We start from the raw sequence: 13682 nt of genomic DNA on the forward strand, positions 1-13682 counted from the left end.
ACACACACACACACACCGTCACAGTATAAAACACATAAAAGGAAAGTAATGCTAAAGTTTATACAGTGCAAATGCATCGTTATCAGAGGAATTATTGCTAAATTGTTTCAATGTTTATTTTGGTAACCTGTCAATCAAATTGTTTCTATTGTCAAAAGGAAAACTTGAATGCTCTTTTTGCTTAAAATTAAAAATAAAGTTCCTAATTTTGTTATGAAATTGCATTTGTTCCTTGTTGAAGTTTTCAGCTTTCGTGTTCTGTGTTTTGAAAAAAAACGGCGATTAAAATTGAATTTGTTCTCTGTTGAAGTTTTCGGCTTTCCGTCTTTTGGTGATTTTGAAAAAAAAACTTTACAAAAACTGTTTCGAGAACTGAAAAGTAAAGACAAAAAAAGAGTGATTCATGAACATGCAATTGTGTACAGTGGATCAAGAAACATTATTTTATTGTGTAACTATTTTGTAAGACATGCTTTATTTTCTTTCTTTTTTGTAATTGAATTGTGTTGCTTTGTGATGTTGCATTCTGAGAAAAAAAATATATATCAAATATTTTCTTAATAAGAGGGAAGGGCTGTGGCATAATCCAGATCCCCAGGGAGTGAGGGCAAACAAAAAAGTCCGTCACAAGTCTATGCCATGCTTGGGAGGTAACGTCAAAACGAGGTCAAATTTTAAGAGGAAAAATTTATTGTCAGTCGGATTTTCTGTCGGGGTTTACTCCCTTAGCCTTTCACAAGACACCCACAGTCCTGTTTCGTGGTATCACAACTCATCTGTGCAGCTAGACTAGTACCTCTCCCAAGCCAAGGATTGAACCTAGTTCCGTCGTGTTGACAGTCAGCAGTTCTACCCCTCGACCACGGAAGCGATTCTCGCAAGTAATCTGTCCGAATGTTTATTTAAACAAACATCTGTCCGCCACTTGTACAGTGCTCAAACTGCTTGTTTGTAAACAAACTGCGAGCTTCGTATTTTTCAGCCAAATTAAGTAGCGAGTGAGATTATTTACGACAGTGTTCAACACAAAGAGGGGGGGGGCTTTAAAATATATTTGTAGTCATCGACATACAGTCCTGTTTCGTTTTATCACAACTCATCAGTGCCGCTAGACTAGCACCTCTCCCAAGCCAAGGATCGAATCTAGAACCGTCGTGTTGACAGTCGGTAGTTCTACCCCTCGACCACGGAAGCGATGCCCGCAAGTAATCTGTCCGAATGTCTAGTTAAACAAACATCCGTCCGCCAATTGTACAGTGCTCAAACCGCTTGTTTGTAAACAAACCGCGAGCTTCGCATATATATATATATATATATATATATATATATATATATATATATATATAATTTGAGGTTGCTATTTTCACAAGGTTAGGGTAACCAGTGAAATATAACGAGGTTCAGACAAGAGACATATATATATATATATATATATATATATATATATATATATATATATATATATACACACACAGTTTTGAATAAAATAGGCGGAAGTTTCTCAAGAGCTCTTTCGGCTATCATCTCATCAGGAGAAAATCGATAGCGTACAAAATTATATTATGTCGAAAATAAAGAGTTCTAATGGGGAACTTATTGAATGTGCCAAAAGTACGGGGACACTAAAATGAATTTATTAACGTTTAAAAACGATTAAAATATTGGCACAACGAGGGGGAAAAATAAAAAAAACGTGAGAAAAGATTCAAAGTTCCCCAAAGAGAAACAATGCGTTTCGTCTATTCATGTCCGTTGCGTTTATCTACAGTTCGTTGTAGATGCAAATAAGTGTTTATGTATGAGCGTGTATATAACAGAACAATAACATATGAGATAATTCGTTCACAACACAACGAATAGCATAAACGGTGGGAATGCCAGTAAAATACTACGTGTATATCTTTCCAAACCCTTTCCTTCGCTAGTTCTCTGATGGCCGCAATTAATCATCTTTATTATTTAACTAAATTACTGTTTTTATTTAGATACTCTTATCCTAACTTTGCTTTTGTTAAGATCCCAATGTATTGTAAAATATTTAACATAAATGGTATATTTTTCTGAATATTTTATCCAATTCGATGAGATTATTTCTGTTATTCGAACATTCCTGTTTGTTATCAAAATATTCCTACTAATTAAACACTAAACATCGCCTATTGTCAGGCGAACTAACAAGGTAACAAGTGGACTTTTCCTTTCATACTCCTTTGATAACAACAGATGTATACTGTTCCCTGAGTTTGTCTATTTGCCGCTAGGGATTTGAAGAGATATCCTACATAAATTGCCTAGTTTCTTAAATAGTCAGCAATTAATTACTACCCACGCTTAGTGTCATTGATCTTAAGAGAGCGATATCTAATCGGGCTATACAACACCATATTACTTTCATTGTTTTGACTCTCGAGTGTGTATCCCTTGATATCTTATATGATTTTATATAGAGTGATGTGGTTCTCGGTTGATTAATTGTGTATAACTTTGTTGGATATATACTCGAGAGTCAAAACAATGAGAAGAATATTCTGTTGTCATAGCCCTAGTGATCACTGCCGGATATAAATGAGGAACTTATTAAAATTTAGTTGATACATATTTTTTCTTCGGAAGCACTAAAGATATTGAATGCCTATTTCTTTCTTTTTTTCAGGAATCAAAGAAACATGTCACGCTTATCTACTCAAAGGGTATAAAAGCAGTTATACATACCTTATTGATACCGATGGTCACATTGGTAAGTTCCAAAAACAACAAAAAACGCACATTTTATTTACATTTTCATATTTTATTTACATTTTTACATTTTATTTACATTTTTACATTTTATTTACATTTTCTTAAGAGTTTATGCTAAGGCATATCAGCAATAATCAATCAATATGTAAAATTGGGAAGCCGATACTATTCATTAAAATTCCTCGAACTGGGATGATCCAGGCATGTCTCAGACAAAGTTCCTAAAATGTTATATTCTAGTAGTCTTCAGTATCTTTGTACCTGTAAATAATGAAAAAAGCGTTCAACGTTAACACCATAATTAAAATAGAACCAAAGAATTATTGCGTACATTTGTTTATACAACTTAACCTTACTTTAAACCAAACCTTATTCTTTTGAATTATCTCTATAATATTGAATTGAAAAATTTATATTTATTCTATTATATAAACTTATATTTATTCTATTATATAAATTTTAAAAAACTGTGGTGTTCTCCCCTGTACTCTTAATGGAGACAGATACCCAACGAAAAGATAAATACAAAATTCTGTTTATACGCTAAGATAGCGAAACTATTGGTTCCTTTCCTACAAAAATAAACAAAATACCACATTTATAAATTATATTATATAATCCAGATCAATATGTAAGCTTTTTGCTATATAAAGAAAAATGTTTCAGATTTTCTACTCTCTCATAACATATGTTCTTACCTCCAACATTACACCGGGATGATTTATTTAGTAAAGTACTACATTTTTATTACACCTGTAGTATAGGCTACATGTGCACATTACAATAATAATCATTCCCATTTTTGACGTTAACATACACGACTCCCTTTAAAATATTTACAGGAGAGAAATTATAAGCAAGAAAAATTATTTTAGTTGTTACGTTTACATTAATTAAGTTGGTAAAAGTTATAAGCAGTAATGCAATGTAAGTTATTAAGTTTGCTATAATATCATTATTTTGTTCTTACGAATTGTTTCGTAAGAATAAAGACGTTTGTAATCATAAAGCGTAATAAAAAACAAACGAGTTTATAATTGTCATAATTCGAGTAACGCTTTAGATAATAATATTAATAACATACTCCTATATATATATATATATATATATATATATATATATATATATATATATATATATATATTGTACAAATTTTAATAAAGAAAAGGCAATATTTGCGATCCATGTTGAACTACGTAAAACAGCAAACATTAATTTCATCAGTCGAACGAACTTTGTTTTAACTTAACATACACCATTACTAATGTAAGATTACTATAAAAATAATAGGATTTAATAAAAAGGAGCACGCTAAATAAACTAAAACTAAAAGGTTTTAACTGATACAGTCCTAGCGTCTTACTTATTTCTGTCTATACAATAAAATGCATGTAATGTATACAAGCAGGTAAAGTTAATTAATGTTGGAATATGATTAATATATATACAAGGATCGGTTAAAAATATTTTGAACCTTTAAAAATTTAGTCATATGTTTAATGTTTAGAAATGTGAAAGATTTTTACTACAGTGTGCGATTGTAGAGTTAGAACATAAGCAAAACTTATGGATCTTATTACATAAATGACTCCTCCGTAATGGAAGGAAGTACAAATACACGTGAATTAAAGCTTAAAATATACACCAAATTTTATAAGACAGAAAAATGCTAAAATATCGACCCGGATTAAATACTAGAATAAATAAATGTGAACCAAAAAATTTCATGACACAGACCAATTTAGAGTGAAAGTGAATGGCAAAAAATTCTGTTTAACTGCGTTTATTAAGCTATTTTGATCCAATAAACACTAACTTTATTTTTATATAAGATAAAATCAAATATTCATTGATTTTATTATGTCTGTATACCCAGTAACGTACAATAAATATAACGATTACCAAAGAGAACATATTTAAAAATTGTTTTATCTCACATACTTAAAGTGTATTGACTTTGTCATGCTAATTCATTGTAAACGTTGTCGTTATTTCTGGTAATAAAATTGATATTAATTTTCAGCTTTTTATCTGAATGACATCATTTAATCGTTAATTTAACGAAAAAAAAATGGATATATTTTTAAAATGATTTTCCTAAAAACAATATTAAAAATCTAATCTTACACTATTTTGTTGATAGTTGCGATTAAGAAACATGTGATTGGCATTTGTCTTACCATTGATAAGTGCTATCATTTCTGTGTTCATAATTAATACAATTTTTCACTACTATGACCTTAGGATAATCTCTAATACGGACAGTTTAACAAACCGCAGTTTTTACAAGTTTCCATGCCAAAAGCTTGTATTTTCCTATCAGTTATACCAAAGTTTTCGAACGGAGGACTGCATATGTCTGGCTTTTTCGAGCTATGCGGGCCAAAATTAAAAAAATAGATGACTTAAACGTGTTTTATAATGTTTTGCTCATCAGCTTTGATTTTTAGTAAAACTGGTTCTCTTAAACCTCACCATTTTAATAATTTTCTGAACAAAAAAATAAAATAAATAAAAAAAAATAAATAAAGAATAAATAAAAAATAAATAAACACATTATTTTTACACATTTTTATTTTATAAAATTTTCCTGAATGTGTTTACATTTTCCATAAGCGCTCCCGGGCCGGATTCAAGACTTTGGCGGGCCGGAGTTTAAAGATAACTGGATCAGGCCATAGTTTGAAGATCCCTTAGTTATACAATCATACTATAGTGAGATACATTGTGTGCTACGGCACAGATAAATATATAAATAAAACTTTTTTTTAAATGTTTATTTTACACACATTCCCCACGTTAACAATATTGTCTCTAGTTTATGTACGGCTCTAGTATTAATTTTTGCTGATTTAAAATTTAATCTTGAAAATGAAAAACTGTTTTTGAAAATCTTTATTCATAACAATAACGACCTCTGCGCTCTATAACTTGATTCCATCTCTCAACGCACTTATAAATGCCTCGTTTGTAAAATTCTGCAGTTTTTGACGTGGAATATGAATTTAAGTGATGTTCAATCTCCTCTTGTGATATTAACGTGAAGTCATTTAAATGATTTTGTTAAACTAGAAATAAGTGGTAATCTAAGTCAACTAAGTCAGCGAGATTTGCAAGATTACCCTAAGCTATTTTTTTAGGAAATCTTTGGTCAGCAGGGCTGTATGAGATCAAGTATTATTTTGATGGAGGATTAATTCTTTCTGTTGTTTAATGCATATCGTTTTCAGATCAACATGGTTGAGAATATTGCAGCAAAAATGAATGATGCTTGTGTAATCAGTAACAAGATGTACATTAATTAAAGTGATATACTTAAGCAATAATAATAAGCATAAAATGACTTACAATTGTTTAAAATGCCTCTTCTACAAACCGGAAAGAACCTTTCACGGATCAGAAATTTTAATAAAGCCATAGTTATTAACAAGGCAAAGATATGGCAAGTTATATTTTAGAATTAACTTAGCAGTCCTATTTTTTCAGTATAACTAATTAAACCGCTTCTTCAAACCCTTTTGCTGGCTACACATATTTTCTCTTTTGACTTTCAACATAATCCGTTATACTTTCGCATTTATAATCTTTTATTGCAGGAGCTCCTCCGTTCCCGGTCTATTGTCAAATGGTTAAAGAACCCGAATATGGCATCACAATTGTTCACCATCATCATAACATTTCAGTGAGGCACTTTCCTATTAAATGCATTTTTTAAATTCATTAATAAATATACTACATCTGTTCGAGATCTCCTATCAAGACTTAATAGGTCAACGTCTCTATTTCTCGCTGTTGTGTGTCAGGTCAACGATAGCAAGGATCCAAACTATGCATGCAATGAAGAGTTCCGTCTGCTGTAAGAACAAAGGAGTGATTTAAATGTCCCATATAATTACTATTATATATTATATAGTATATCTTATATACAGCATAATCGCGATGACACACCGGTTCTCGTCAGATCAACGAAGTTAAGCAACGTTGAGTCTAGTTAGTAGCAGATGAGTGACCATTTGAGAATTCTAGGCGCTGCATGTGCTCTCCGCTTATCTCGGCATTTGTTTCCAGTCGTCCAGTACATAATTCTCTTGCCACTGGTATTTAACAATTACGACTCAGGAGAGGTGTAGTTAGAGATTGCGCATCTCCTGCAACAAAAATTTTACGCGCAAGCATCCCTTCGTGGGTATCCATAGTTTGTTAAAGATTGAAGGAGCCTGTTGTCATAATTATTCTTACCTTCGCTTGACTCTTCATTCTGTCTCCAAATCAGTTCTTTCTAAGAACACCTAGTTCAAATAAGCATCGACATTTAATTGAATCTTTCGGCAAGTTTATCTAATATATCCGCCAGTGTTCAGTTAAGACACTCAAGGTTTAGTATTGAATTAAAGTAGTCACATGTATGTTTATGCCTTCAAGTTTTTCTTGCATTATCTGCTCAGTGTTTTCTAGCCTATAATCCATGATCAACTCTTCATATGCTTTATACCCGTAGAATATTTCCTTTAATATCACACCTGACACTGTCAATTGAGAAGCTTCTAGCCAATTTATATACAAGCCTCCGTAACCCACGTTATTCAATTTACTCTTGAAATACCCATACTTACTTGCTAGAATATATGCTCGGGGAGCAGTTCTCTGTATTTGTATCTGTGTTTAGAAGCTTATACAGCTTATCACATAAATGAGAACCTCGCTAGGTGGGTACTAATTTCTATACTGATAATATATAATATAGTATAATATATTATAATAATTGTATACCATTTCCTTCTAATCAAGTCGAGTGTGTTATTGATGGCGATCTGACCAATATTCTCGTTGCAAACAACCTGAGACTTTATTTTATAACATACTCGGCGGGATACTACAGCACTCTTTTATGGAAAACATACCTGAAGATACAGCGTGCGTCTTCTTTAACTCGGAGAACAGCTATCACACTATAACTCTGTCGCTGCCGTATTATATCTCTCTAATGGCGCTTCAAGCCTGGGCGTTTTTCATCAGAGCAGTATAGCATATGGAGAGAAGAATGAATAACTCACTTTGGTCATCACTGTTCCACTCCAGACATTGCCTTAACCGGTTAGAGTTGACGTCTATTATAAAAAAAACCCTTGTCATCTACTCCTATTGTCCACTCTATCGAATCCAGCTCCAACTATTTCAGAATACTGCGCAGGTATTGTCTTTATCGACTAGATATTCGATCTTGCAGCGTTACATACGCAGTTTCCAGTTCTATTTCATGATAGTGTCATTTGTGCACTGTCTATACTCTATGTTTTATATCTCTGTCGTGGGTGTTGGTGGTTAAGACCGTTTCGCACAGATAGCTGTCTAATTTTGCATCGTGTTTAGACTTGTGTATGCCTCATTCTCGATCATTAAGTATCGGTCAACGCTATAACACGAGTGTTTTCTACACTTTGTAGCTAAAGTACATCTAATCCATCAAAAAGAAGACATTTGCTCTTTTTTTACTCTTCTTTATTATGGCTTATGTTTCTAAGTCCCCATTACTCGCTTCATTTTATAATCGCTTAATATGGATACTGGAAGCAACAGCTCGTATTCAAATCCGTCGTCTCGTCTTTTCATTACTGTGAATTCCCTCGAATGTACACTGTCGGGTAAGTCCAGAGCTTTGTCTCCATGAGAGTCCTTTAATTTGAAACAACCTCACTGCTTTTGAGGACACCCTTCAACGAAAAAATAGCCATTCTGGTCACGTTTCCCTTTTACGTGTCGATTCTTCAGTGGGGCGAATTGGCTTTTTTTTACCTCGAGTGTGATAAGGCGTAGATGTTTCTCGATGCCTTTGTCCTGAGACTAACGGTTCTGTTCAGGGTCTTAACGCACCAGCGATTCTCGTGTCTAAACTGGACACCGCGTTCGGAACTCGATCCTGACAATGAAATTAATAGCTCATTATCCATCACAGTCTCTCTCATCTCAGCACGTCAAACATTCCTGCCTTCTCTGTATAGGATATACTGATCTGGCGATAAACGCTTGAGGCACCTACCACCCCTCCCAGCACACACTTTTTTTCTGTTTTGTAATTCTAATCGCCTTTCTTTCAATCGGGGACGCTTATTTTTCATTTATATTTATGTTAGAGCTTATGTTGGGTAAAGTTAGGTACATGGTAAAAACAAACGGATCAGTTTTTGTGCGGTTTAAAAGGCAACATAGTATAACTATATAAATTTATTCTAAAAATGCATATATTTATTTTAATTTCAGACAAATGCAGTATTGACTTACATCAAAGCAACCGTGGCTAACCTTAAAAGTTTGATTACATATTCTACTTATTGCACGCAATCTTTCACTTACAAATGCAAAAAGGCTCCAATACACACAGGAGGTAAGTAGCTTTAATTTTACAAAAAATTGTTATATTTATTTTTTACTATTTGTAAAGATCTTTGAACGTTAATGTGTACAATAGTATCGTAAATTCCTTAGAAGATTTACAATAGTTTCGTAAATTTCATAAGAGATTTACAATAGTTTTGTAAATTTCTTAGGAGATTTATAATAGTTTCGTAAATCTCTTAGGGGATTTACAATAGTTTCGTAAATTCCTTAGGAGATTTACAATAGTTTCGTAAATTCCTTAGGAGATTTACAATAGTTTCGTAAATTCTTTAGGAGATTTACAATAGTTTCGTAAATTCCTCACGAGATTTACAATAGTTTCGTAAATCTCTAAGGAGATTTACAATAGTTTCGTAAATTCCTTAGGAGATTTACAATAGTTTCGTAAATCTCTTAGGAGATTTACAATAGTTTCGTAAATTCCTTAGGAGATTTACAATAGTTTCGTAAATTCCTTAGGAGATTTACAATTGTTTCGTAAATCTCTTAGGAGATTTACAATAGTTTCGTAAATTCCTTAGGAGATTTACAATAGTTTCGTAAATCTCTAAGGAGATTTACAATAGTTTCGTAAATTCCTTAGGAGATTTACAATAGTTTCGTAAATCTCTTAGGAGATTTACAATAGTTTCGTAAATTCCTTAGGAGATTTACAATTGTTTCGTAAATCTCTTAGGAGATTTACAATAGTTTCGTAAATTCTTTAGGAGATTTACAATCGTTTCGTAAATCTCTTAGGAGATTTACAATAGTTTCGTAAATTCCTTAGGAGATTTACAATCGTTTCGTAAATCTCTTAGGAGATTTACAATAGTTTCGTAAATTCCTTAGGAGATTTACAATAGTTTCGTAAATTCCTTGAGAGATTTACACCTCTAATATGTTTCTGAAACACACGATGTGAATTTCACTACGGGTGTTGTCGCCATAGCAGTGTTAGCAATGCGTGTCGATATGGCACTAGATGCTGATCATCACTGTCTCTTGTCATAGTTGTCAGCAATTTGCGGCAAGAATAACTCATTATCCTTTTATGCTTTAATATTTTCTCAGGGGTTTACACATTATCAGTCTTTTCTGAACACGCAACATAGAAACGAGAGAATATATCATTCCAAAGACGCATTCGTACCAAAGAGCGAGTGTCCATTATTTGGACACTTTATCCCATCTAACAAATGACTTTCTGTAAACTACATAACTCTTATTTACTAATTTAAAATTATACGTTTTTTGTTTTGCAACAAAAAGATACAAATTTGTTTGGGCAACTTTTCGATATAAATAGACATTAGTTTATAATTAAAAACAATACATCACGATTAAAACTACTTAAAGCCATCTATATTAAAACTGGACATCCGATAGTTAATAACTAGTTACAAAATGTTAACCTATCTAGCATAGAAATGAACATTAACAAAAACAGCCGTCAGACAATAACACTTTGTAAATTTGCAAGTGCTTCGAACATAATCACCTTCGCATACAACATATAATAATTGCATTTAAAAACCGCAAATAAATAGACTAAGACAAGCCCTAACTAGTAATGATTTCATTCAAACTGAAAGTACTTTCACACACATAAAAACAACGACACAGAATTCACGCAATCTATAAATATACATTTGATCTAAGTAATAAATGACTATTCTGTAAATGAGAAAGGGCGTTTATCGAAAGACAGTGCATTTGATTTCATAACACGTAGCTAATTAAAATAATATTGCCTATACACCCCCCGTTTCTTATGAATTCGAAAACGGCTGGATAGATTTGTATGAAATTGCACACGAAGGTACTTTATGTGTATGGCAGTGTTCTTAGATAGGCTTCATGTCGGAATGTCACCAATAAGTATCGATAATCTAAATAAGCCGATGAAAGAAGGAAGAGGCGATTTTGACCAAAGTTAACACCTTATACAGCCAAACATCACAAGTGCGTTTGAAAAATTTCATTACCACACAAGCCGAAAGGCATAACACATAAAATCAATAGCAAGTTCTTTGATATGATAGAGGTGCGTTCGAAACGAATATTTCTGTTTAAAGTAAAATTGCACCATGGTACTTAACTTTTTCATTTAAAACTAAAATTCGAGATATTATCACCGAACAAGAAGTGAAGACCGGTATATAAAATATACAGTGGGGTTTTTGAAATGGCAACAGCATGTTTGAAAGCAGTGTTTCTGCTTAGAGAATTGTTGAAGCATGATACTTGACTTTTGCAGTTTAAACTTTAATTAAAGCGATTATATATGAAAATAATTGTATAAAATCAACAGTAGCTACTATACAGTGCAATGTAGACTAGAAAGTATTGTGAACTAAGTCACTATGAAAGGCATGTGAAGCTTTTTTCCGGTGCAGGATCGTAAGCCCCCCAAACTAGAGTTGGCAATCAATCGATTTGATTGAAAAATGGGCGATTTCACCGATTTAGATGAAAATAAATTATGGGAGTGTGAAACGTTCGTTGACCATCATTCAATCCCGGGCCACATCGGGATTTTCTTGCTAGTATATATATTAATATGGTGACGTTAAGTGTATTTTGAACGTGTTTTGAATGCAATTTTACTGGGAAGGGAGTGCTTACAAACACTACAATAAATAAATGTTCTATTTTATTGTATATTTTTGCAGACATTAAATATCTCCATTTTTTCTCTATAGTTTTATTCTCTAAATCCTTTTTTATTTCGGGCAAAAAATTTTCCAATAGTTTTCTCTACAGAATTGTTTGGTATTCCTTTGCTGTTCAACGTTCTAACAGATGAAATAATACTTGATAAATGACTTAAGCTAATTGATGTTCTATATTTCTTTCTTTTTTTCTTTTAGTAAATCACAACTTGCCGTTTTTCGGTCCCGGTGGGGTTAGTTTGGCCTCTGTGAAATGTGATTGTGAAGAAGATCAAAACTGCATTAAAAACCTGAAATGTAATTGTGATGCAAATGACATTACTGAAAGGTAAGTTAGAATATATATATATATATATATATATATGTGTGTGTGTATGTATATATATATATATATATATATATATATATATATATAATATATTGTGACGTTCGACTTAAACTTTACTTTAAACCCCACATATTACTCGCTCCCAATTTTCGCTTTTGCAAACAAAAAACACGCTCTTAGATATGAAAATCACCCCATTCCCAGGCGATATAATAAAAACTAGACACCTCCAAGCGTGTGGGCCCTAACTCAGTGTTATATCGTAGATTATATGAATAACAAGTCATTACTGGGGTTGTACAGAAAGGGTTTATTTAGGTAAAAAGGTACACACATTTCTAAGCGTCCATTGACAGCTTAGTACTAAATTCTGTCTCCCACGTGAGGAGAGTTTGCTTGTCTTTTTATAGACGTAACAGTCCATTCATTTGAGGGGTGTTGGATCAGTCCATTATATCACCTTCCTCCCAAGCTAAATTCTTCCCTAGAATTTCGCTTCACCATTTTTTTCATTTTTGACTTTGTCCAAAAAATTCAGTTCTTTTTCTTTTTCTTTCACTTCTCCTTAAAATTTGCGTTTGCGAATTTTTGGATTTTGGAGAGTGACTTGTATTTTCAGTTACTGGTGCTTCCTTTTTTGGAGGCTCTATGTGAAAAATGTCATACAGTACTTCCATCGGTACTTCATTGTTTTTAACTATTTCAATATATCGGGGTCTGAGTTGGTTTATATGTTTTTTGTGGGAAAATGTCTGACCTTTTATAATGTAGACCATTCTTCCAATTCTTTTTGAGATTATGCCTTCTTCCCAAAAACTCTTCCCTGCTCGATAATTGTTGAAAAAAACTTTATCCCCGTCCTTGTATATCTTGTATCGTCCATTATCTTTTACACTTTTTTTTACTTTTTTACTCGGAATTAACCGGTCGAACACAGAGCGCACTTTTCTGGCAAACATTATTTCCGCTGGGGATAAATTTGCATTTGTATTCTGATTAGGCGTTATCCTGTACACTGCTAAAAATTTCTGAAGACTTTTTTCTTCAGTGTCGATGTTATCGTTCTTTTTTAACGCCCGTTTAAAAGTATCGTCAAATCTTTCAGCTTGTCCGTTAGATCGAGGGCTATAAGTTGGTGTTGTGACATGCTCTATGGCCAGTGACTCACAGTAGATCTTAAATTCTTGACCTTTGAACATGGTGCCATTATCACTAACAATTGGTTTTGGTACGCCAAAACGCCCAAATACCTCGTCCAACGCCTTTATTGTGTTTGCCGCTGTAGGATGTTTGAATTTAAAAATTTCTGGCCATTTCGACATGCTATCTACTATTACCAGGTAATAATATCCTTTTAGAGGTCCTGCGTAATCTATATGGATTCGCGTCCATGGTATATCTGTTTTAGGCCAAGGTTGCGTCTTAGTGGGCGGCGCTTTGCTGCTAGTTGGCAACCCTTACATAATTTTATCATTTTTTCTATGCCCTGATCCATTCCAGGCCAGTGCGTATATGCTCTCATTAGTGCTTTCATTCTGGAGATTCCAGGATGTCCCATGTGGAAT

At 33.0% G+C, this 13682-nt stretch overlaps 1 protein-coding gene across 1 annotated transcript in view; it reads left to right on the forward strand.

The window, feature by feature from the left end:
* LOC145246702 (uncharacterized) overlaps positions 1 to 13682 on the forward strand; it is a 329042-nt gene that overhangs the window by 154242 nt on the left and 161118 nt on the right. The window contains exons 15-18 of the mRNA XM_080108431.1: positions 2654 to 2737; positions 6336 to 6421; positions 8998 to 9121; positions 11988 to 12117. Of these exons, the coding sequence (XP_079964557.1) occupies positions 2654 to 2737; positions 6336 to 6421; positions 8998 to 9121; positions 11988 to 12117 (424 nt within the window). The remainder of the gene's footprint in view (positions 1 to 2653; positions 2738 to 6335; positions 6422 to 8997; positions 9122 to 11987; positions 12118 to 13682) is intronic.

This window comes from Euprymna scolopes, chromosome 24 (assembly GCF_053919585.1).
Source record: "Euprymna scolopes isolate OS-2025 chromosome 24, ASM5391958v1, whole genome shotgun sequence".
Classification (NCBI taxonomy): domain Eukaryota; kingdom Metazoa; phylum Mollusca; class Cephalopoda; order Sepiida; family Sepiolidae; genus Euprymna; species Euprymna scolopes.